General features: G+C 40.6%; 1 protein-coding gene across 1 annotated transcript in view; it reads left to right on the forward strand.

Moving 5' to 3' along the window:
* LOC126094536 (putative pre-mRNA-splicing factor ATP-dependent RNA helicase PRP1) overlaps positions 1-25,471 on the forward strand; it is a 95,354-nt gene that overhangs the window by 14,628 nt on the left and 55,255 nt on the right. The window contains exons 2-6 of the mRNA XM_049908965.1: positions 7,873-7,911; positions 8,043-8,132; positions 8,573-8,713; positions 14,773-14,949; positions 16,988-17,189. Coding sequence (XP_049764922.1) covers positions 7,873-7,911; positions 8,043-8,132; positions 8,573-8,713; positions 14,773-14,949; positions 16,988-17,189 — 649 coding nt within the window. The remainder of the gene's footprint in view (positions 1-7,872; positions 7,912-8,042; positions 8,133-8,572; positions 8,714-14,772; positions 14,950-16,987; positions 17,190-25,471) is intronic.

Here is a 25,471-nt window from a genome sequence, read left to right on the forward strand (position 1 = left end):
TTACGAAAAACGGCGTGCCCACTCAAGGATTAACACCACAACACAAACAGGTGTGTTTGGAGTGGTGCCAGGACCAGGAAGTGTGGACTGCCGATGAAGGGCTTTGCATTGTGTTCATGGTATTGTGGTGACATGCGAAGAGGTCTCTGATGATTTGGAGGGACACAGCATTGTCACTCCTAGTGTCGTGGCGGAGGTTCCATCAGGTGACTTAGTCGTGGGTGGTAGATTGAGGAACTCTTTTGGAGTAATTGTGAACTTAGTGTCTCTTCGCACATATCACATCCCGCACAACAGTATCTTGGTACCATACTAATATGTGATCTCATTTTGCCAAGTTCTTTGTAAATTTGACTCTGTTTTGTAATAAGTGAAATAATCGCATACCTCTCAACCTGTAAAGTTCAGTTTCCGGAATTCCTCAACCCCCCTCCCTCAAAGGCATTGAACGCATGTTTAAGGGTTCCACTGGTTTATTTGTTTCAGTTCATCTGTGTTTACTACATTCTCCTTTTCAACACTGATATTTTGGGGCTGGTATTGAATGCACCAAACTTCTACAACTATGATAAAAACTTTCAGCAAGTGGCAAGTTTGATGAATACTTGAAAGAAACTGTTTCCATTAACTTGTAGAAGCTACTGCTGGATGTTAACTAATCTTGCTCGAACCAAATATCAACTTGTTCAGAACAGTATTGTATACACCCATTGTTGTGTATCTTGGAAAACAGTGTATAGGAATGGTATAGGGGGAAAAATTGTGCGATGGGTGGTGTCCTTGAGTGCCCCCCCCCCCCCCCCCCCCCACACACACACACACACACACACACACACACACACACACACACACACACACACACACACACACAGACGGAGAGACAGGCGGAGAGACAGGCACACAGGGAGACAGGCACACAGGGAGACAGGCACACAGGGAGACAGGCACACAGGGAGACAGGCACACAGGGAGACAGGCACACAGGGAGACAGGCACACAGGGAGACAGGCACACAGGGAGACAGGCACACAGGGAGACAGACAGGGGGGGGGGGGAGCGGCATGGCACAGCCTATTCCATTGCCTCCTATTCAGACTGCCAGTCGTGTTCTTTACAGTAAACTAGCTTAAAATATTGCCAGTAAGTTATTTACTCTAAATTGATTGATTCAGAGATTGTTCATTGTAATGTATATCTGTATTTTCCTGTACTTTCTTATAATCCCACCTTTTTTGCATTCTGACCTGTACCCTTGTCCCCAAAGGTGATGGATTAGGAGGGTTATATTGTACAAGAAACGTGCAGTCATGCACATAAACACAAGTTCCATATGTACCACAATAAAAAAATAAAAAACATAGTTATCAACCAAAGTCAGACAACACACACATATTCTGCAGTTAAACAGAATAACTGCAGAAATTTAATCATGGTCAGCATATCGTCCCCCATTACAACATGCACTGACATACTCCTGAACACCTTAGTCATATCCGTAACTAACAAAAAACAGAGTATCAGACAATGGAAACTCCAGAAAGGCATATCAACAGTGTAAGAAAAGATAGATTGCTACTTACCGTGAAGATGACCCGTTACATTGCAGACAGGCAGAATTAAGACACTTACATGTAAGCGTTTGGCCACCGCTTTTGTCGGAAAAACAGAAAAACGCACTATTCATTCATATTAGCAAGTACACCTCATGCACACATGACCACGAACTCTGGCAGCTTGGGCTGCAGTGGATTCTATGGTGAGCTGCAGGAGTTGGTGGTCATGTGTGCACGAGGTGTGCTTGCTTGTGTGAATGAATGGTATATGTTCTCTTTTTATGACAAAGGCTGTAGCTGAAAGCTTATATGTAAATGTCTTTTAATTGTGCTTGTCTGCAGTTTACGTCAGCTACAGGGCGTAATCCGCAAGGCGCAGTCTTGGGCTGTAGCGCGTGGTTTTCAGTTTTCGGCTGCCAAGACCCGCGTTATGCATTTCTGCCGGCACCGAACGGTCCATCCTGAGCCGCGGCTTTATCTTGCCGACGAACTTCTTGCTTTGGTGGAGACCCACAGGTTTTTGGGTGTCCTTTTTGATGCCCGGTTGACTTGGCTGCCTCATATCCGGCAGCTTAAACAAGCGTGTTGGCTGCATCTCAACGCCCTGCGTTGTTTGAGCCACACCCGCTGGGGCGCCGACCGATCTACCCTGTTGCGGCTCTACCAGGCGTTAATCCAGTCTCGCCTGGATTATGGGTGCCTAGCTTATGGCTCAGCATCCCCATCTGCGTTGCGGGTGCTGGACCCAATTCTCCACAGCGGGATACGCCTTGCCACTGGTGCTTTCCGCACCAGCCCTGTGGACAGCGTCCTAGTGGAGGCAGGTGTACCTCCACTGCGGTTCCGATGCCAACGTTTGCTGGCCGCTTATGCTGCCCATGTTTTTAGCTTGCCCGGGCATCCAAATTGTCGTGTCCTGTTCCCGCAGTCAGTCGTCCATCTGCCAGACCGTCGGCCCCGGTCGGGTTGTCCGATCGCCGTACGCATCAAGGAGCTTCTCTGCGGGCTTGGGTTTTTCCCAGTTCCACCTCCTTTCCGGGCGCCTCTGCGTACACCCCCGTGGTGTGTTCCTCGCCCTTGCCTTCGGCTCGACTTGGCACAGGGCTCGAAGGACTCGGTCCCTCCAGAGGCCTTCCGCCGCCGCTTTTATTCCATCCTGGCCACATATCAGGGCTCCGGAATTGTTTACACCAACGGTTCGATGGTTGCTGGTCGTGTCGGGTATGCGCTAACTCTAGGGGACCATTCCGAACAACGGTCCTTGGCGGCTGGCTGCAGCGTTTACACTGCTGAGCTAGTCACCATCTTTCATGCCCTAGAGTATATCCGCTCCTGCTCAGGTGAGTCCTTCGTTATCTGTAGCGATTCCCTGAGCGGTTTACGAGCTCTCGACCAGTGTTTTCCTCGTTCTCGTCTGGTGATGGCTATCCATGAGTCCCTGCATACTCTAGCGCGTTGCGGCCGCTCTGTGGTCTTTGTGTGGACCCCCGGTCATGTCGGTATCCCGGGCAATGAACATGTTGACCGCCTGGCGAAAGAGGCCACGAGTAAACAGTCTCTGGACGTTGGCCTCCCAGAGACTGATTTGCGGGCAGTCCTCCGCCGAAACATTTTTGCGCTTTGGGACGCTGAATGGCGCAATCGGATCATGCCCAATAAACTCCGTGCCATCAAGGAGACGACGACTGTGTGGCGGTCATCCCTGCGAGCCAACCGCAGGGACTCTGTCGTCCTTTGTCGGCTCCGCATTGGCCACTCCCACCTGACACACAGTTATTTACTGCGTCGGGAGGACCCTCCTGTATGTCGCTGCGGGGCGGCTTTGACAGTGGCCCACATTTTGTTGGCCTGCCCCCTTTTAGCTGTGGTCAGGCAGACATTTGCGCTGCCTGATACGCTCCCTGCCCTCTTATGTGATGACCCTGGTATGGCTGACTTAGTTTTCCGTTTTATTCGGGCAGGGGGTTTTTATTATTTACTCTGAGTGTTTGTTCTGTTCGTTTGTGTTGATTCTGGCCATTGGCCTACGATTTTACGCTGAGTTTTTAATGTGTTCTCGGTGGTTGGCTTTTCCTTTTTATCTCTATGGTCGGCCAACCACTGTCGCACTCTGTGTGATTTTAATTTGTTTCGTCTGATCTCTGTAGGGGTATTTCTTGTCCTGTATCGTCTGACGTCTTTCCTGTTGTTCGTTTTTTTTTTATTCTCTTTGGGTGGTTTTACTTTTTTGGAAAAAGGGACCGATGACCGTCGCAGTCTGGTCCCTTTCATCCCCCCCAAACCAACCAACCAATCTGCAGTTTAACATATCATCCTTATGTTAAAAAAACTAAGTATTAATATTAAATCTCTAACATCACACTAATTCCAACTTGAAAACAAATCTGTTGCCTATAACACTGTTCTACAAAAAAAAACTTTTTTTCTGTTTCTGATAAAAAATATTGTGATCCTAGTTGTATTTTGAGTGCTGAATTGAAAACTGTTTTTGGTTTTTTTCTGTCAGGGATAGTTTGAGTAATCGCAATTTTATTTCTCTTTTCAGTTTCTGATATAGTGCAGCAAACGTGAGGTGAAATTCAACAAACAAATGCACATCTTTATGATGTTATAAGTTCATCACATTAATGGAGGGTGGGATCTAACATGAAACACAGTAACCTTTGTGTATACACTCAGAAGCATTTATTTGACATGAGAAATTACAGAGAATTGACAAAAAATGAGCCACTGCCTTCTAATGCACATCACTTTTTTCTCTTGTATTGTGAATCTTTCTTCTCTCGAATGATATTCCAGCAATAATCTGCTAACATAGAAGGTACCCACTTCCGTTCATACCGCCTTTCTATGGTAGAAATGTCTTTATGGAATCTTTCTCAATGTTCATCCGATACGTCACTACAACTCTCTGTGAAGTAGTCCAGATGAGAGTCCATCATATGTACCTTCAAAGACATATTGCACCCCAAATCCTGATATGCTTTGATCATATCCTTCACCATTGCTTTGTAGTTAGTAGCTCTTGTTCTTCTGAGGAAGTTTTCTGACACCATCTTGAAACAGTCCCATGCAGTTTTTTCTTTATCAGTTAAACATGCTTCAAAATTTGCACCTTTCTGCAGCTCCTTGATTTGTGGGCCCACAAATATACCTTCCTTTATTTTTGCAGCTGAAAGACGGGGGAATTTGGTAGCTATATATGCAAACCCACAGCCTGTTGGATCCATGGCCTCCACGAATTGTTTCATCAGGCCAAGTTTGATGTTAAGCGGTGGAAGTAGTATATATTCAGGAGCTACCAGACTTTCACGTTGTACATTCTTTTCGCCAACTTTCCATCTTCGCCTAGGCCATTTCATTTTCACGTAGTGAGAATTTCGGTCTCGACTATCCCACTCGCAAAGAAAAAAGGCATACTTTGTGTAGCCTTGTTGCATTCCCAGTACCATAGCAATTACCTTGAAATCTGCACATATTTTCCATTTGTGTTCATTGTATTTTAATGAATTTAGCATCCTTTGTACGAATTCTTAATTAAAGCTACTGGAATAGAGGGTATTTTATTTCCATTATGGAACGAATTACCCTTCAGACTTGTTTTCGATGCATCTTTGAAAAGTCTGCACTCCTGTGAAATATAAGTGAAGTTCAGCATTTTCATCAGGCCAGCAACGTCATTGCAAAATGTCAGTGCTTCGTCAGTTGAAAAATAAGAAATAAAGGCATGTTCTCTGTGCCTGAACACACTGATTTTAGTACTTTGGTGCAGCAGATTACACTCTTGTAATCTTGAACCAAGCAGCTGCACCTTTTGTTTACTTAGTCCTAGATCACGTACTAAATCATTTAAATCTGCCTGTGTTAACAAATGTGGCGATGACTCACTTGTGCAGTGATATAAAGAATCATCATCTTTGATTTCTTCAGTACTACTTGTTTCACTGTCACTCGGAATTTGACCTCGAGCTCTTGAAGGTACTGGAAGGTTGTCGGAATGCTGCGCTGGCATTCTCACTGAAGGCAGATCTGGGTAAACAATGTGCCTCTTTGACTTTTTGTTTGTAAAACCCTGAATTTTTGTTAGACAGAAATAACAATCAGTAACATGGTCCTTAGGCTCCCTCCACACCATTGGAACAGCAAACAACGCCACGTTCTCTTTACCTTTCCATAACTGAATTAGTTAGCAGTAACATGTAGCACAACAGAAATATGGTGCCCATTCTTTATCTTGGTCTCCTATCTCTACTCCAAAGTAATGTTTGTATGCTTTCTTTATGACTGAAGAAATGTTCTTCCTATTTCTGGCAAAAGTGAACCTCCCACAGATGTAGCAGAAGTTGTCCGGCTTATATCGACCTCCACGACGACGTGGCATTTCTGCAAATTTAAAAATACCACTTTGGTAATACACCTGTATTAAATTAATAGAAGGGAACTGGAGGAACGCTGATGTGTAAAAACAAGCAGTCATTTTACCTTCAGCACCAGGCTCAATCAGTTTACACACTGGAACTAAAAAATTCAACCGTGCTCGGAAATATGACAGTCAGTTACTTGTCAGCCAAAACACCCACTCGTTAAGACTGACACAAATTGCAGCTAACACCACTGTTGTAAACTCGATGCACCTGCCCCTAGGAGGCGTGAAGCTTTACTGCCGAGGCAGCGACTGGCTATCGCCGTTCGAGTTAATGAGATGTTTCAGGTGGTCTTAATGACATAGGTGTGGCGGGGGATAACCTAATGATGTCTGATTCTTCACACCTGCTGTTGTACAAGAAATTATCACGTTCTATCACTATTGGATGCGGCAACATACCCGTATTTCTCTATAACGTCTCTGTGTTTGCCATGAATTGTGAATATACATATATATGCATATTACATAAAAAGTATCCCTGACAATGATATTTTGTTTACATATTTGAATTTCCCACGGTCAAATGGTCTAGAAGCACATACTTTAATATCAGAAATAGAACCCATGTCGAACAGTGTAATTGCCAACATTATTCTCACCTACAAAACTCAAGAAGTGCACTAAATCACTAATAGCACTCAGACATTTTAGAAACGTGAGCATCCCACACTAGAGTGTGCCACTGTATACTCAAGTATGCCTTCTGCAAACACAGTCCATCTAAAATACACCATACCACCGTGATGACACGCAGCAAGAGTGTCCCATCACGGGTTGAAGCAGATGGGTGGTACCATAATCTTCAGCTGACATAGTAAATTTCATTATGTATATCTGTCGTGTTACTGCATGAAACATTAATAAAAAATTACTGAAAAGTTCAGGCATGTTATTGTCATGTGATGTGATAAACATTGGCTAAATCTGCACCACATCACAACCACATAAGCTATACTTTGATAAAAATGACTTTTAGATGTTCAGTTCAGTGTCTAGTAGTACTAGGGATCCAGCATCAACCAACCACATCTCTTTGCTTGGGCTCCACTTGTTTGCCATGTTGCCTATTTTGCAGGTACATGTCAAGTCTTGCCAGGCAAGGCATGTTAATTGGTGTGGAGGGGCAAATCCAGACAGAGTGCTTTAGGCCTATATGAGTCGCATGAGCACTTGGCATGCCGTGTAACAGCAAACAACGTTTCATTGAGACTTTCTCTATTTGCAGCTCTGTGTTTTGTTTTGCACAGTGTTCAGTAGTTGCTGTCTATGTATAGAAATTTCTGTATAGAGTGCATTCCTAAGAGCTTTTCTTCCATAGTGAAGGTTCTTCCATAGTGAGTGTTTCTTCCATGTTCTACTTGATTCAAACCTATATGGTACTGGTAAACTGGTCTTATAAACTTAATGTCAGTTCTTGTGCATGGTCATGTCCGTAACTGAAGATTTAAGAGTATCTCCTTCAGAAGACTGTACTCTTTTTTTTCAATTTACCGAACTGATTTTTTAACTTGTTTTAGCTGCTGTTTGTACTTTAGAAATCATTGTTGCTACAACTGTCTCATGGTCACTGATAACCCCAAAAAGGTGAGATCTCTTTGTTGCCATTAAATTAATACATTTCATTATGAGCGGGCTTATCAACTATTTGATCCAAACCGTATTCAGAGGAGAGTTATTTCTAGCCCAAGCCTTACAAAACTAAGTGTTCTAGTCAGTTGTTTGATGATTAAAGTTTCATCCAGTAATAACTGTTTTTGGGGTACATAGATGTTAGAGAGTTGAGGGTTTCTCTAAAGTTTTTGGTTACATCTGTTAGTGAGTCTGGTGGCAGACATGCCATAAGAAACTACTGAAATCACTTTCTCTACATTAAATTGGGTTTTCTTATTACAGATACGATCCTGAGAAGACCAAAGAATCTGATAAAGATCGGTGAGTTATGTCGATAATTAGTGAGATAAATCATTTTAATGTAACCTCTTATGATTTCAAATGAAATGTGGCACATTTTTCAGATATGTTCATACTATTTAATTAAAATATGATGTGATTTTTGCTTTCAGGGAGAAATTGACTGGTGGCACACCAGTAGCAAGTTACCCAAAACCAAATGTCCAGGTTAATCCATTCACTGGATTACCATACACTCCCAGGTAAGATGATGGCATTATTAATAATTTATTAAATCCTATTCTGGTGAACAATGAAGTTGTAAGTTTTGGACAAGGTGTTTAAAATGTGCACATTGTATCTTGCTAAGTGTAATTTAATGATCCCTTTTTGTAATTGTAAATAGTGTAAATTGTTATATGCTGCTGATTTAATTTTAAGTGTAATTACATATTCATTTGGTTACTTGAAATGCTCCTAATGATACTTTCATTCAGGGCAGTACTGTGGAAAGTTGTAAAATCTTTTAGGGCAATGGTGCCCTCACACTTGTATTTTACTAAACCTGCATTAAAAAGAGGCTGTCCTTTTTCATTTTAATGGATAGGAAAATTTGCTTCAGTGTATTTACATACTTGGTAATAGTAGTCAGCCCTTTTAACAGATGATGTAAGTATTAATTTTTTTAAATTTTATTTTGCAGGTATCACGAGTTTCTAAGAAAACGTGTAACTCTTCCTGTATGGGAGTACAGAGGACAGTTCATGAAGCTGCTGAGTGAGAATCAGTGCATTGTACTTGTTGGTGAAACAGGTTCTGGAAAAACTACACAAATTCCTCAATGGTTTGTACTAACAGCTATTTTCTGGTAGATTAAATAAAAAAACCTGTGAATGGAGACATAGGAGCTACATGTCTTGAAAGTTGACATACTGTTTTCATTAACAGCTCATATGTTCCAAAGAAAAGCTACGATTGAAGGTAAACACTGGAGGCATGATAATGACTCTCTCACTATTTCGCAAGCCAAAGGATTCCCTGTTCCCAGAATTCCTGTGACTGTACAGAAGTCATTCCTCCACAGTGTCCTTCAGTTCATCATTGGATTTTAAGTGCTTTCCTTTGAGATGTTTCTGTAGTGGAGAAGAGTCATGGAAATCGCAGGGCAGCATGTCCAGGCTGTGGGGCAGTTGCTCAAGTTGTTCCCACTTGAACTCGGCCATTACACTTTGTGTGACCTTGGAGACGTGGATGTTTGTTATTGTGGAGGGGAATTGATCCCCCTAGGAGCAGCTCAGGCTGTTTCCTCTTGGTGGACTTGGATAGGCTACAGCGTCTCTCGCAATATATGTCTTCAGTAGAGGTTTTTCTGTGATTGAGGTATTTGACGAGTATCTGACATTGTATGTTGAAAAAGACTGCCAGAATCAGCTGCCTGCTGAGTGCACAGCTTTGAATTTTTTAGGGGGAGGTGGTGATGCATGCTTCCTTTGCCTAGATGTCTCAGTACAATATGCCAAATTAGCATATGCAAGCATCAACTGGTTCGGTTATTATAACACTACGTACTTTGTCATTTGAAGATTCCATATACTTTATGCTGCAGTGCATTTTAAATTAATCACATGACATAATGCTGGGGATCTCCCAAGGAGTGAATTCAGCTGCCTAGTAAGAAAGATTTTTCTTTCTTCCATGCAAGTAGGCACCTTTCCTATATGAAATATAGATATCCAGGTTGAATGTAACCTACTGTAATATATAATAAAATGTTGGTTGGTAGGAGGGGGGGGGGAGGTATTTGTGTTGGTGATGAGAGGAAGCTGAGATGAGACCTATGCTGCCACAGCCAGTCCTTTTGAATAACACCGACGGCACCACTGAGCTTAATGCTCCCATAAAAAAAAAAAAACTGTGACATTGTAAAACAACTTCTCACAGCTGCAGATACCAAATGCTTTAAAGGAAAGTTGAGGAACAAAATTTCCTGTGTGCACCCTTGCTCCAAACACAGGCATCAACTATATCTTATTTTAACTCTGAGAAAAAGATCTCTGCTGTCTTATGTACATGCTCTCCTTCCAAAGTACCAACTGTGACACTAGTCAAATAGTAGTAGTGACAAAAGTGCACTTCGGTGCCTAGAAAGATTCATTCTGCTAAAACACATTGTAGAACCAAGATTCATATTTGCAAAACTAAGGATCTTGTGACAGTAGATATATTTGGTGACAGTCCAGAAAGAAGTTGACACTGGGGATGTAAATACACCGATTGCTGAAGACCGGCAAATGAAGTCACATATTACCATTACAGCTGACAGTATATGTGGTAATTTGAAAGCAGAATTGCAAGATTGGTTCTTCGAGAATATTCGTGTCCTGAAAACCCTCTAGATTCCAAGCATCGTGAAGTGTCAACTGTCACTCAAACCCTTTGAACACTACCTGCAGTGATCGAAGCAAAGCAAAGAGGATTGTTCAGCACACTGTCTGTAAATGCATTAAAAATATTCGGAGCAGCTGTGCTGAAGTATACAGGCATCTGTCTATACTGGGAACATTGATAGTATACTTGGGTATGAAAATGACAATTGGCCCCATCCCTATGAAGACTGCCACACTTAAGGAGATCTGCGGAACAGTCCTAAGGAATTATAATCAGCAAATGAAATGAAGGGTGGAGCACTACTCCAGCCTCTACTCACACCCAGCAAACATCAGCACAAAAGCAAAAGGAGAAACTATCAATTGCCAACTTCACAAAAGCTGAATGCCATGTCTTTTGAGCAGCTTCAGAGAGCTGTTGCGTGGCTTAAATGTGCAAAACGCGCTGGTAAAGGGGACATCCAAACAGAACTTGTCAAACTGACACCACTCCTTCCAGTACCCTGTAGTGTTGGGCTGAGAGTATGGTGCCACAGGACGTGCCGTGCCAACATCGTCACTCTATGTGCAAAGGTAAAAGTGATCTGAGTGATTGCAGTTGACAAGTTCAGGAAAAGTGCCATGAGCAGAAGACACCATTATTCATTGTTTTCCTTCACTTGACAAAGTATTTGACTCCGCCAGAAAAGAGGGTGTGTGTGTTTTGCTAATAAACATAGGGTGTCCTGAAGATAATCAGGGCTTCTAATTGCTATTTGGAGAGTGCTGTGATATTTGAAGGGAGCACACCACATCCATTTTCTGTAGAAAGAGGGGTTAGTCAAGGCAGTGTACTTGCCGCCTTACCTTGTTTGGTATACTTTCGTTATTTGCTCAGAGTTGCTTTCAGTGAAACAAAGCTGACCATTGATGTACATACCAGGCCCGACAGGAAACTTCCCATCTCGCTATTCAGAGGCAAGTGCTTCGTGAGGACTTGATTGTAAGCAACCTTCTATTCAGACGATGCAGCACTTGTGGTAAATACTCAGGATGAGCTTCGAAGGCTTAGATACAAATTTTCTGCTATAGGCACTCTCTTCTGTGACTGAATATAAAGGAGATTGGCATTATTGTGCTAGGATATCGTGCTATCTGGGCTCGTTAGCGTCAGTAGGTCTCTCCTAGGACAACAAAATAAACGTGAGAATCAGCAAAGTGGTGGATACTGTCTGCTTTACACAAGTATATAGGACAGCATCTTATGATGATTATAAAAATGCTAGTCTATTAAGCATGTGTGCTGTGCACCCTCGTGTATGGAAATGAGATCTGGGCATCATATGCTACATAAGAGCTTTAGCTCCACACCATTCCGCTGTGGTGGTTACCAAGTATCCCAGGGGTAAAACGGAGAGATCGTGTATCAAATGAGAAGAAACTGACTTAGCAAAGCTGCTGAGTACCACCCCCCCCCCCCTCTCGAGAAACACAGCCTGTGGTGGATAGGACACTTACATCTTGTGGACCAGTCCCATCTTTCTTGATGCTAGAGAGGGTTCTTGATTCACGTTGTAGGAAATACCAGAAATTAGTTACATGTGGTGACTTCAGTATAAATTTTGTTTAAGATGGTGCAAGAAAAAGAATGTTGGCAGATCTCCTAAATTCATATGATCTGATGCAGATGGTGTTTTTTCAAACTAGGGTGCAGGGGAACATTTGCACAACCATAGACTGTATTTTTATTCATTCTTCAGTACTAGATGGGCATTTGGTTAGTAAAAGGGTGAAGGGCCTTTCAGACCATGATGCACAAATTTTAACACTAAAAGGCTTTTGTACTCGAACGAATGTCGCATATAATTACAAACTATGTAGGAAAGTTAATCCAACAGGAATAGTGTGAACCTTGTGAAGGAACAAGAGTGGCAGAATGTTTATAGTGCTGATAACATAGATGACAAGTACTATTCTTTCCTTAACACATTTCTCATGCTCTTTGAGAGTTGCTTTCCATTAGGGTGTTCTAAATGGGGTACTAGTAGCAGTAATAGGCAGCCCGGGTGGCTGTCTGGTGAGAAAGGGATATCACACAGAACAAAGCAGGATTTATATCAAAATGTTAGAAGTAGTCACAGTCAAGCTACAGTAGCCCATTACAAACAGTATTGTAAGGTGCTTAAAATGTTATTAAGAATGCAAAGAGTATGTGGTATTCAAATAGAATAGCTAATTCACAGGATAAAATTAAAACTATATGGTCAGTTTTGAAGGAAGTGTCTGGTCAGCAGCACAAGGTCGACAATATGAAGTCAGTTCGCAGTAAAAATATTTCTGTTACTGATGAATCAGATATATGTACAGTATTTAACAATCATTTTCTTAGCATTGCTGGTGAAGGGAAGGGATTAGTATTGGGTCCACTCCTGTTCCTTATTTATATAAATGATATGCCCTCTAGTATTACAGGTAACTCTTAACATATTTCTGTTTGCTGATGACACTAGCTTGGTGGTAAAGGATGTAGCATGCAACATTGTCTCGGTTTCAGATAGTGTGATTCATGACCTAAGTTCGTCGCTTGTAGAAAATAAACGAACGCTAAATCACAGTAAGACTAAGTTTTTAGATTTTCTAACACACAATTCAACAAAACCTGACATTTTAATTTCACAGAATGGGCACATGACTACTGAAACTGAACAGTTCAAATTTCTAGGTATTCGGAGAGATAGTAAACTGTCATGGAAAGCCCACGTTCAGGATCTTGTTCAAAGATTTAATGCTGCCGTTTTTACTATTCGAAAGGTATCTGAAGTGAGTGATCGTTTGACATGAAAATTGATCTACTTTGCTTATTTTCATTTGCTTGTGTCATATGGTATTATATTTTGGGGTAACTCTTCCCATTGTAAAAGGATATTTTTGGCTTAGAAACGGGCGGTTTGGGCAATGGGTGATGAAAGGTCACAAACCTCTTGTCGACCCCTGTTCATGAGTCTGGGTATTTTGACATTGACCTATCAATATAGATATTCCTTACTGTCATTTCTTGTTAACAACCCAAGACTAAGCAACTTTCACTCTGTTAATACTTGGCGGGAATCAAACTTGCATTTGGATCGGACCTCCTTAACTCTTGTGCAGAAAGGTGTGCAGTATACTGCTGCATCCATTTTCAATAAGCTACCACTCGAATTCAAAACCCTTAGCAGTAATCCACGCACTTTCGAATGGAAACTGAATAGTTCCCTCGTGGGTCACTCCTTCTGTTCTGTCAAGGAGTTCCTTGAAAAATTTAGCTGATTCTTGTTCTGTTGTTGATTGCATTTACTTAAACTTGTGGATTGACTTTTTTCAGGTTCATAAACATTTTATTTAAATCTGTTATTACCTCCATGTTGTAGTTGCATGTACTGACACGTTCCATGACCTTGGAGATTTGCTCCTCAGTTTGGTCCTATGGAGTTGATGTGTAAATAAATAAATTAGTGGGATAGGACTTGGCAAGAGATCACCTTGAAGACCTACATTGCACTTTAAAAAGTGTACCAATTGTGATACGAACACATTTAATGGTGGCTATGACAGATGGGAGCAGCTCACCGAAGACCACAACGGGAAGCTCATCAATGATGGCAGCAAGTTCCACAATGGTAGATAGCTCAACAGCTTAGCTGTGAAAGAAGTGTGTGGACAAGTGCTTATGGCGAACCTGTCGTTTGGGGTGATTATACTCTCGTCCCACTTGTGGGCACTGAATGGGATCTCACATTGGATTTGTGAGATGCCAATGAAAGTGCCTGTATGGTGCTGCTTGAATCTTCAATTGGCAGAAGTATAAGCTACTTATCGTGTCATTCTCATGTCATTATTCTTAGACTCACCACTCTTTACTCTCTTGTCATCAACAAACAGATGTTTGATAATGAGTCATTTATTACATGACATCATGACATGACACCTCCTTCAGTATCTAAGAGCACATCAGATAAATCTTAAGTGGGATTGAGAAAAACTGCAGCTTTTTGGTTCTAAGGTAACATTACTGAAGTTCACGTGGTGTACCAAACATTTACTAGTTCCTAATTTGTCCTGTATTTAAGTCATCTATTGTTTTAACATGGCATTATTAACTGTCCTAAGATATTAAAATATGCTGTGATACCAATTTTTTTACATATGTGAAACATTTTTCTAATTTCATAAGCAAGAAATTTGTAAAAGGCGTACCAGTTTTGTAAGCACTTTTCTTTATTTCTCTGTTTTGAATGTCTTTTTTTTGGGGTAGGGGAGGGGGAGGGTATTGGACTAACTGTAGATTGTCTTGTTATTAAGCTTTGCCATTTTCACACTACTGAAGTTTGGAAAATGTTTAAAAAACAAAGTATTTGTTTAGAAGTGATTACATTTCAGTTAATGCCTCACATTCTGATAGAATCAAATATTAATTGTTTCCGTGTTGTAATTATTATGTGAGAACTGTACCTAATACGTGTTAAAAAGTTGTAATGTAAAAATGTAAAATTTTCAGGTGTGTTGAGTATGCTTTGACGAAAGGTAAAAGAGGTGTAGCTTGCACACAACCACGACGAGTAGCTGCCATGTCTGTGGCTCAGCGAGTATCTGAAGAAATGGACGTTTGTCTGGGACAGGAAGTGGGTTATAGCATACGATTCGAGGACTGTTCCTCTGCAAAAACTTTACTGAAGTAAGTAGACTGTTGAAATTCATATTATGATAGTCTTGTATTAGGGGCATTACTTTTCTGTTTAAAGTTATTTCATTTGTATTCAACTAATTTTCTCAGTCTAAATGATGATTAAATAATAAATATTTTTGAGCCTTACAGTATAGAAGAATAAATTTCATTTACACAGTTCACATTCTTCTCATTTAAAACATTAGCAAAGCCAATTAAAAGTAGTAACCATAACCGCTCATCTTATAACTGTGACGTTACTTGGTTGGCAGGCACATAAACAAGATTGATAGGTTGAACAGTGTAGTTGAATGGCATGCACGCGCGTACACACACACACACACACACACACACACACACACACACACACACACAGAGAGAGAGAGAGAGAGAGAGAGAGAGAGAGAGAGAGAGAGAGAGAGAGAGAGAGAGAGAGATGACCACTTGAATACAGGATTTGTTAATCACTTTTGTAGGGGATAGAGTGCAAAGCAATTTTCTATGGTTGCAAAGAAACAAGTGGTGTGGTGTTTGCCTCCAGCCAATATTTGTTAAGGCAATGTTGCAACTTCAGACCTTTTATGGCAGATGTTAACTAATTTAAATTGCAGTTACATATTATGGGATATACAAGTGGGAGATTGAGTAGCTGTTAAAGCTGTTAATTAAGAGGAAAAGGTAGGTAGAAATGTATGGCTTGTACTGCAGTTTGTAATGGGAGATTGTAATCTGTTCAGAATATTTAGACAATATTTTAGTTTTTTACTGCACTGCTACTATTAGCAGCATTGCTTTAGCTCTTCAGTTTGCTATTATTATTGTTGGTATTATTTTTAAATTCATAATCTTTTAACTTAAGCCTTTTTTTCTAGCAGGATTTGTAATGCTATCACTTAAGATTCTGAATTATATTCTTGGTATTTTCCTTTTTCCCCTTCCTAAAAAAATGTTGATTAATTTTAACCTTGACTAATTGTTACGTGTATTGTCCTCTCCCTTCTTGATTCCTTTATTTTCTGTATTCATCCTTCAATGTTTCTACCAGTCTTGTCAGTTTTGGACCTTGTTTGGAGTAAATTTATGCTTTATTTATTTGTACGCTGTGCGAACATATTGTGGTCGTTGAAAAAGCAATGAACTGGAAGTCGTAAAATGGAACGCTGTAGCAGTTGTAACACAATTGCCTATGAAGCAAGATGTCGTCCCTGTAAGAACACTGAGGCTGCAAACTTGCTGCTAGAGGGAGATCGGTGCACACTCGCATGAGACAAGAGTGTGAGCACATGCACACAGACTCTCTCCACTGCACGCAGTAGTGCCAAAAACAGAGAAATAAAGACTTCAGAAGAAGAGCAAAGGAATGTAGTGTGTTTCCTTACAGTGGTAGGAATATGGGCAATGGAAATTTATTGAAGAATGGTATAAGTACTGGAGAGCACTGCATGTCTGTTGCATTTCCAACGCTCAGTCCGACCTTTTGCGCAATGGCCTTCAGTAATAGGGACCTCCATCTGCTGAACAAGGGTATTGTTAATGCAGTGTGTTGTTTCAGATTGTGCGTCGTTGACCAGTGACATCTGATCTTCATCACATAACTTGAGCCATTTCTTGACCCTTTTAACAGATATGCAGTTCTCTTTGTATACTTGTGCCATTCTTTGAAGAATTTCTGTTCCTTGCACACCTTCTGCTGTTAGGAAATGCACTACACTCCCTTACTCTTGATTTGAAGCCTCCATTTCTCTGTTTTCAGCATGACTGAATGCAGTGGATGGTCGTCTTATGCACGTGCTTGCTCTTGTCGCACGGTGTGAGCTCATATCCCTAGAAGTGAGTTCAGGGCCTCAGCACTGCTACAGGGAGCACACCTTCTTTTGTAGGCATTGGTATTACAATCCCTTCAGTGATTTCCATTGTACAGTTTCCCTCTCATTTCCTTTTGAATGACTCTAATATAAATCAAGCTGTTAATTTTCTTTGTCTAGTGTTAGTTTTATCATGTAAGTTATCCACCTGTGTGTGCACTAAAATATTAATGTGCAATTAGGTACATGACAGACGGTATGTTGTTACGTGAAGGAATGTCAGATCCTATGCTTGAGAGCTATGAAGTAATTCTCCTTGACGAGGCACATGAAAGGACACTGGCAACTGATATCCTAATGGGTGTCCTGAAGGAGGTTATAAAACAGCGATCTGACCTGAAGCTGGTCATTATGTCTGCTACTCTTGATGCAGGCAAATTTCAAGTAAGTTTGTATTATTAAATTCATTGCTTCTCAAACATTACAGGTAACATAAGTAGTGAATCTACTGCTTTGTTAAAATCCTTTGTAAGCAGAGCAAGAAAAAGTGTGTGTGTGTGTGTGTGTGTGTGTGTGTGTGTGTGTGTGTGTGCGCGCGCGCATGGGGGGGGGGGGGGACACATAAATACATACTTGGGAAATGCTGGGTACTCAGTTGTGGTGTAAAGAACCTTCTTCAAAAACTTTACATCTCCTGGGATAATGTGTTGTGCCATTATCATGAAACACTTAAGCCAAAACAAAGGTAACTTTATGAATGTAATAACTAATTTTCTGAAAAGTTAGGCTATGTTTGTATGCTGAACAAAGTAGCAGTTTCTTTAGAACCAGGAAAGTCATATATCAGAAAAGTCGGTAGTAATGATGCCCCATTAGTGACATCAGCTCGCAGATCTCTCAACACCAATCCATTTGAAACGTTGCAAAACAGCAATGCCGGAAAGATAGCACTATCTGGTAGATGACTACCACGTGTGACAAGAGTGTTACAGAGAGTGCAGTTGTCAATGTGCATGACGTGGAACAAACAGTGGGATGAAAATGTTTGTGATAGTGACTTACCTTATTGTTGTATAGACCATGAAAGAGCACCTTATATTTAGGTGAAAGTGAACTATCTATTACGTAGTGATGTCAGTAAAAGTAGGATGAGGCACTTACAATAAAACCAAAAATTATTATGGCTGCTGCTGCTACTACTGCTACTACTACTACTACTACTACTACTACTACTACTACATGGATAGTGTGATTTTCACGGAATGCTTTATGGAAGTTTTTGTACCCTTTGTAAAAGCTCATCAGTTAAAGAATGGCAAACAGTAGAAAATGTTAATGCTCCTTGACAATGGACCAAATCGTCCAGCATGTGATGTTGTTGTTGTTGTGGTCTTTAGTCCTGAGACTGGTCTGATGCAGTTCTCCATGCTACTCTATCCTGTGCAAGCTTCTTCATCCCCCAGTACCTACTGCAACCTACATCCTTCTGAACCTGCTTAGTGTATTCATCTCTTGGTCTCCCTCTACGATTTTTACCCTCCACGCTGCCCTCCAATACTACAGTAAATTGGTGATCCCTTGATGCCTCAGAACATGTCCTACCAACCGATCCCTTCTTCTGGTCAAGTTGTGCCATAAACTTCTCTTCTCCCCGATCCTATTCAATACTTCTTCATTGGTTATGTGACCTACACATCTAATCTTCAGCATTCTTCTGTAGCACCGCATTTCGAAAGCTTCTATTCTCTTCCTGTCCAAACTATTTACCGTCCATGTTTCACTTCCATACATGGCTACACTCCATAAAAATACTTTCAGAAACGACTTCCTGTCACTTAAATCTATACTCGATGTTAACAAATTTCTCTTCATCAGAAACGATTTCCTTGCCATTGCCAGTCTACATTTTATATCCTCTCTACTTCGACCATCATCAGTTATTTTACTCCCTAAATAGCAAAACTCCTTTACTACTTTAAGTGTCTCATTTCCTAATCTAATTGCCTCAGCATCACCCGATTTAATTTGACTACATTCCATTATCCTCGTTTTGCTTTTGTTGATGTTCATCTTATATCCTCCTTTCAAGACACTGTCCATTCCGTTCAACTGCTCTTCCAAGTCCTTTGCTGTCTCTGACAGAATTACAATGTCATCGGCGAACCTCAAAGTTTTTATTTCTTCTCCATGAATTTTAATACCTACTCCGAATTTTTCTTTTGTTTCCTTTACTGCTTTCTCAATATACAGATTGAATAACCCTGTCTCACTCCCTTCCCAACCATTGCTTCCCTTTCATGCCCCTCGACTCTTATAACTGCCATCTGGTTTCTGTACAAATTGTAAATAGCCTTTCGCTCCCTGTATTTTACCCCTGCCACCTTTAGAATTTGAAAGAGAATATTCCAGTCAACACTGTCAAAAGCTTTCTCTAAGTCTACAAATGCTAGGTTTGCCTTTTTTTAATCTTTCTTCTAACATAAGTCTTAAGGTCAGTATTGCCAATATTTCTACGGAATCCAAACTGATCTTCCCCGAGGTTGGCTTCTACTAGTTTTTCCATTTGTCTGTAAAGAATTCGTGTTAGTATATTGCAGCTGTGGCTTATTAAACTGATTGTTTGGTAATTTTCACATCTGTCAACACCTGCATTCTTTGGGATTGGAGTTATTATATTCTTCTTGAAGTCTGAGGGTATTTCGCCTGTTTCATACATCTTGCTCACCAGATGGTAGAGTTTTGTCAGGACTGGCTCTCCCAAGGCCGTCAGTAGTTCCAATGGAATGTTGTCTACTCCGGGGGCCTTGTTTCGACTCAGGTCTTTCAGTGCTCTGTCAAACTCTTCACGCAGTATCGTATCTCCCATTTCATCTTCATCTACATCCTCTTCCATTTCCATAATACTGTCCTCAAGTACATCGCTCTTGTATAGACCCTCTATATACTCCTTCTACCTGTCTGCTTTCTCTTCTTTGCTTAGAACTGGGTTTCCATTTGAGCTCTTGATGTTCATACAAGTGGTTCTCTTTTCTCCTAAGGTCGCTTAATTTTTCCTGTAGGCAGTATCTATCTTACCCCTAGTGAGATAAGCCTCTACATTCTTACATTTGTCCTTTAGCCATCCCTGCTTAGCCATTTTGCACTTCCTGTCGATCTCATATTTGAGACGTTTGTATTCCATTTTGCCTGCTTCTTCTTCTTCTTCTTCTTCTTCTTCTTCTTCTTCGCGGATCAACATTTGTTGGCCTTCCTTTCCGCCCAGTATTCCTTCATAAACAACGAATGGACTAGCTTTCGTTGCGTAGACCATGTATGTTGATTAGTTTTTCTCTCTTCTTCCTCAAAACCCCGTGTGTTTGTGATTTTTCTGATTTCATTTCTATCATATAGATTTGGAGACCCTAATTCTCTCAGGTCTTTTTCCGTCTGTTTGTACCAGTTCGGTCTTGTAGTTTTGTTCTTTAAAAACGTATGGATTTTGTGCGTTAACCTGTTTGAGTCCATTCTTTCTAAGTGCCCCATGAATTGGATTCTTCTCATGCGCATTGTGTCTGTTATTTTGGAGATATTTTTATATATTTCTGCATTGGGTTTTGGATAATGTACCCCATCTTTAGTTCTTGGTCCTAGGATTTTCCTCATTATCTTACGTTCTTTCACTTCTAATTCCTCTTTTAGTGTTCTGTGTTGAAGGTTTAGTGTCTTAGATGCGTAGAGAGCTTCGGGTCTAATTACTGTTGTGTAGTGTCGTATTTTGCAGTTCCACGAGTGACTCTTTTTGTTGTAAATGTTTTTTGTTAACTGAAACGCCGTATCCATTTTCTGGACTCTTGATCTGACAGATTTCTTTTCATTACAATTTTCTGCAATCCATTCACCTAAATATTTAAATTCTTTTACTCAAGAGATGTAGTTATTACCAATTTTAAGAACAGAAGGTGCATCTTTGACGTCGGTCATAAATTTTGTTTTTTCAAATGAAATTTGTAATCCTATTTTAGCTGCCTGTTCTTGTAATAATTCTAGCTGTTTCTGTGCATCGGTAATGTCTTGTGCGATCAGTGCCATGTCATCAGCAAATGCTAAACAGTGTAATTCTATGCCCTTATGTCTTGGTCCCAGTCTGTGTGCTGGTGCACCTGCTTTTTTCCATTCTCTAACAACTTTTTCAAGAGCACAATTGAAGAGCACTGGGGACAGCACATCCCCTTGTCGTACTCCTGTGTCTATTTCAAATTCTGTACTCAATTCTCCCATAAATTTTACTTTGGATTTGGTCTCCGTGAGTGTTTCTTTTATGATGTTTGTTGTCTTTTGATCTAGTCCAAATTCTGCTAATACTTCAAAAAGGGATTCTCGATCTATACTGTCATATGCTTTTTTAAAGTCGACAAATGTGATGACATAACTTTTGTTTGAAGTACTATGTAAATAATTCATTGAGTTTTTCAAGTTAAGGATTTGTTCTACGCATGATCGACCTTTTCTAGACCCACCTTGGTATTCGCCTAGTTTTGAATCCAGCTGAGGTTCTGCGCGGTTTAGTAGGGCTTTAGACAGGATTTTGTATGTTATTGACAATAAAGAGATTCCGCGATAGTTGTTGGGGTCTGTTTTACTTCCTTTTTTGTACAGAGGATGTATGATTGCAGTCTTCCAATCTGTGGGGATTTTTTCAGTTTTCCAGATTTCATGTATAATTTCTTTGAGTTTTGCAATAAGATTTTCTCCTGCATTTTTCCATAGTTCTGCGATGATTTGGTCTTCTTCTGATGCTTTGTTATTTTTCAGTGACTGAATTATCTCTTTAATCTCTTGTAAACTTGGTGGCTTTGAGTCTGGGTTTCGTTGTGTACGATGGAACTCAAATTTTTCTGCAGGCTTTTCACAATTCAGTAATTTAGAAAAGTATTTTGCAAGAATTTCACAGTTTTCGGTGATGGTATGAGCAATTTCCCCATGGTCATTTTTGAACTGGAGTGATGGAGGAGAGTACTTTGTTAATTTTTGTTTGAATACTCTGTAGAAATTTCAGGAATTGTTTTTCTTGAAATCATTTTCTATGTCTTGCAATTTTTTGTCTTCGTGTTGTTTACGGACTGTTCGTATTGCTTTTGTGACTGTTTTCCTGGTATCTTTGAGATCTTCCAGGGTCTTTTGATTTTTGTTGCACAACCAATTTTGCCACGCCTGTTGTCTGAGATTTATCAGTTGGTCACACTCATCTGTCCACCATGGGTGTTTACATGTTCTTGTTTGCGGTGCTACAGTTTCAGCTGCATTAAAAGTCCTGCTTGCAGTTGTTGCCAATTTTGTGGTTTTAAATTTTGCGTTTCTTTTGTAAATTGTTCATTGCCATTTCTTTTGTACATCATATTTACGGTGTGGAGATTTCTTAGTGAATTTTCTTTTCTCTGGAATGACATCTAGGGAGAATTTTGTTGGGTAATGGTCAGAATCTAGGTCTAGCCCATTAAGGACTTTAAGTTTCATGATTTCTACTGTATTTACGCGGGAGATCATTACATGATCCAACTGATATTCACCTAGTAATGGATTAGGTGAGATCCAAGTTTTCGTTTTCGAGGCTCTTTTCTTGAAAAATGTTGATTTGAAAAATAGGTCATGGTTTTTTCAGATTTCAATGAGTCGCATGCCATTCCGGTTGGTCTGTGTGTGCCCTGACCATTTACCTACCCAATATCGATATTTCTTTTCTTTACTGATTTGTGCATTGAAATCGCCCATAAGGATTTTGACATGGTTATTTGGGATTTTTTGGAGAATATTATCTAATTGGTTCCAGAATTCGTCTACTTCTTCTATTTTGTTTTTGTTAGTGATGTTAGTTGGTGCATGTCCGTTGATTAGGGTGTATATCTTATTAGCTGATTTTATTGTCATCATGGAGAGCCGACCCGAGTAAGATTTGAAAGTTGCGACTGAATCAAGTATTGATGTATCTACTATAAATCCAGTTCCAAATTGCGGACAATTTGCCATGGCTCGTTTTCCAGGTTTTCCTTTGTATATCCTGTATCCTTCCGAATCAAAAGGATTTTGATCTGTATATCGTGATTCCTGAAATGCAATAATTTTGATTTTACGTTCTCTGGATTTGTCCAGGATGTTTTTTAGTTTTCCCATTTTTAAGAGAGAATTTACATTAAATGTCATTAGCCAAATTCTAGATTTTGGTTTGATTTTGTTATTACGGGGTTTTGAGGTACTCCGATTTACCTCCATGCAAACTTCTGTGGTCTCCCCAGAATCCGAATAGACCACTTACGGTTTTTCAACCGTGGGATTTGACCCACTGGGGTAATTTGTCTTTGAAGGTGCTGTGTCCATGTTGATTTAATTGGACTGGGTTTGTGACTGGAATTGAGATTTCAGTCTGCTTAAGCTCAGAGTTCCACTTCTGAGTTTTATAGATCAGCCGCCACTAGCATGTGGAACAGACGCTGTAGGGTTACCGCCACTAACCTGTGGAACCGTCGTGCCCTTTGTCCAAATAACCTTGGACGATAGCTTTTATAGTATCCCAAAAAGCAAGGTTGCCTCTTCCGCCAGTTCCGCCGTACCGATGATCTTCATCTCCGCCTTCACTGCCGTTGAGGTCTTCACCGTGTCCCTGGCAAGGGGCCCTCACGAGGTACTATCACCCGGGCCAGGTGAACCAAGGTTTTTTTATGAGGTGTTACTCCTCCCCGTCCTCCTTTTTCAACCGGGCTTGGGACCGGTTATGGCGGAGTTTTTGCCTGCTTCATTTATTGCATTTTTATATTTTCTCCTTTCATCAATTAAATTCAATATTTCTTCTGTTACCCAAGGGTTTCTACTAGCCCTCGTCTTTTTACCTACTTGATCCTCTGCTGCCTTCACTACTTCATCCCTCAAAGCTACCCATTCTTCTTCTACTGTATTTCTTTCCCCCTTTCCTGTCAATTGTTCCCTTATGCTCTCCCTGAAACTCTGTACAACCTCTGGTTTAGTCAGTTTATCCAGGTCCCATCTCCTTAAATTCCCACCTTTTTGCAGTTTCTTCAGTTTTAATCTACAGGTCATAACCAATAGATTGTGGTCAGAGTCCACATCTGCCCCTGGAAATGTCTTACAATTTAAAACCTGGTTCCTAAATCTCTGTCTTACCATTATATAATCTATCTGATACCTTTTAGTATCTCCAGGGTTTTTCCATGTATACAACCTTCTTTCATGATTCTTAAACCAAGTATTAGCTATGATTAAGTTGTGCTATGTGCAAAATTCTACCAGGCGACTTCCTCTTTCATTTCTTAGCCCCACCTACTACATTACCTTCTCTTCCTTTTCCTACTATCAAATTCCAGTTACCCATGACTATTAAATTTTCATCTCCCTTCACTATCTGAATAATTTCTTTTATTTCTTCATACATTTCTTCAATTTCTTCGTCATCTGCAGAGCTAGTTGGCATATAAACTTGTACTACTGTAGTAGGTGTGGGCTTCGTATCTATCTTGGCCACAATAATGCGTTCACTATGCTGTTTGTAGTAGCTTACCCGCATTCCTATTTTCCTAGTCATTATTAAACCTACTCCTGCATTACCCCTATTTGATTTTGTGTTTATAACCCTGTAGTCACCTGACCAGAAGTCTTGTTCCTGCTGCCACCGAACTTCACTAATTCCCACTATATCTAACTTTAACCTATCCATTTCCCTTTTTAAATTTTCTAACCTACCTGCCCGGTTAAGGGATCTGACATTCCACGCTCCGATCCATAGAACGCCAGTTTTCTTTCTCCTGATAACGGCATCCTCTTGAGTAGTCCCCGCCCGGAGATCCGAATGGGGGACTATTTTACCTCCAGAACATTTTACCCAAGAGGACACCATCATCATTTAATCACACAGTAAAGCTGCATGCCCTCGGTAAAAATTACGGCCGTAGTTTCTCCTTGCTTTCAGCCGTTCGCAGCACCAGCACAGCAAGGCCGTTTTGGTTATTGTTACAAGGCTAGATCAGTCAATCATCCAGACTGTTGCCCTTGCAACTACTGAAAAGGCTGCTGCCCCTCTTCAGGAACCACACGTTTGTCTGGCCTCTCAACAGATACCCCTCCGTTGTGGTTGTACCTACGGTACGGCTATCTGTATCGCTGTGGCACGCAAGCCTCCCCACCAACGGCAAGGTCCATGGTTCATGGGGGGGGGCAGCATGTGATACCTTAAACAAAAATGATGAGCTTATAAGTGATATTTCTTCCATCTAACGTAACCACCTAATTATAGCCTGTGGATCGTGGCATTATGGAGACTTTCATATGGTATTACAGAAAATAATTATAGATTTAGAAAATGTCCTACGTAATGGGAGCAATGTGGGATAGTGTAAATGAACAGACTTTGAGAAAAGTCTGGTATAAAATTTTGGGTATGACAGAAAATTCTCAAACGGACAGAATTCTTGAACAGAATATGTGTAAAATACTCAGTATGCTAAAAGAAATAAATTACCGTGAATCTGATGGAAGAGGTATTAAAGAATGGATGAATGTCTGCATCAAATTGTGCAGGATAGTGAAATAGTAAACGTTGTCACTGATACAGTTGCTGCTGCCAGCATCTCATAAACTAGTGGCCCAGAAAATGAAGGTGAAAATACACCAGCTGCTTCTGAAACATTTACATGTACAGATGTTGCCTTCTGCTGGTTTGAAGCTCACGATGAAAGTGAGCA

Source organism: Schistocerca cancellata, chromosome 1 (assembly GCF_023864275.1).
Source record: "Schistocerca cancellata isolate TAMUIC-IGC-003103 chromosome 1, iqSchCanc2.1, whole genome shotgun sequence".
NCBI classification, from domain to species: domain Eukaryota; kingdom Metazoa; phylum Arthropoda; class Insecta; order Orthoptera; family Acrididae; genus Schistocerca; species Schistocerca cancellata.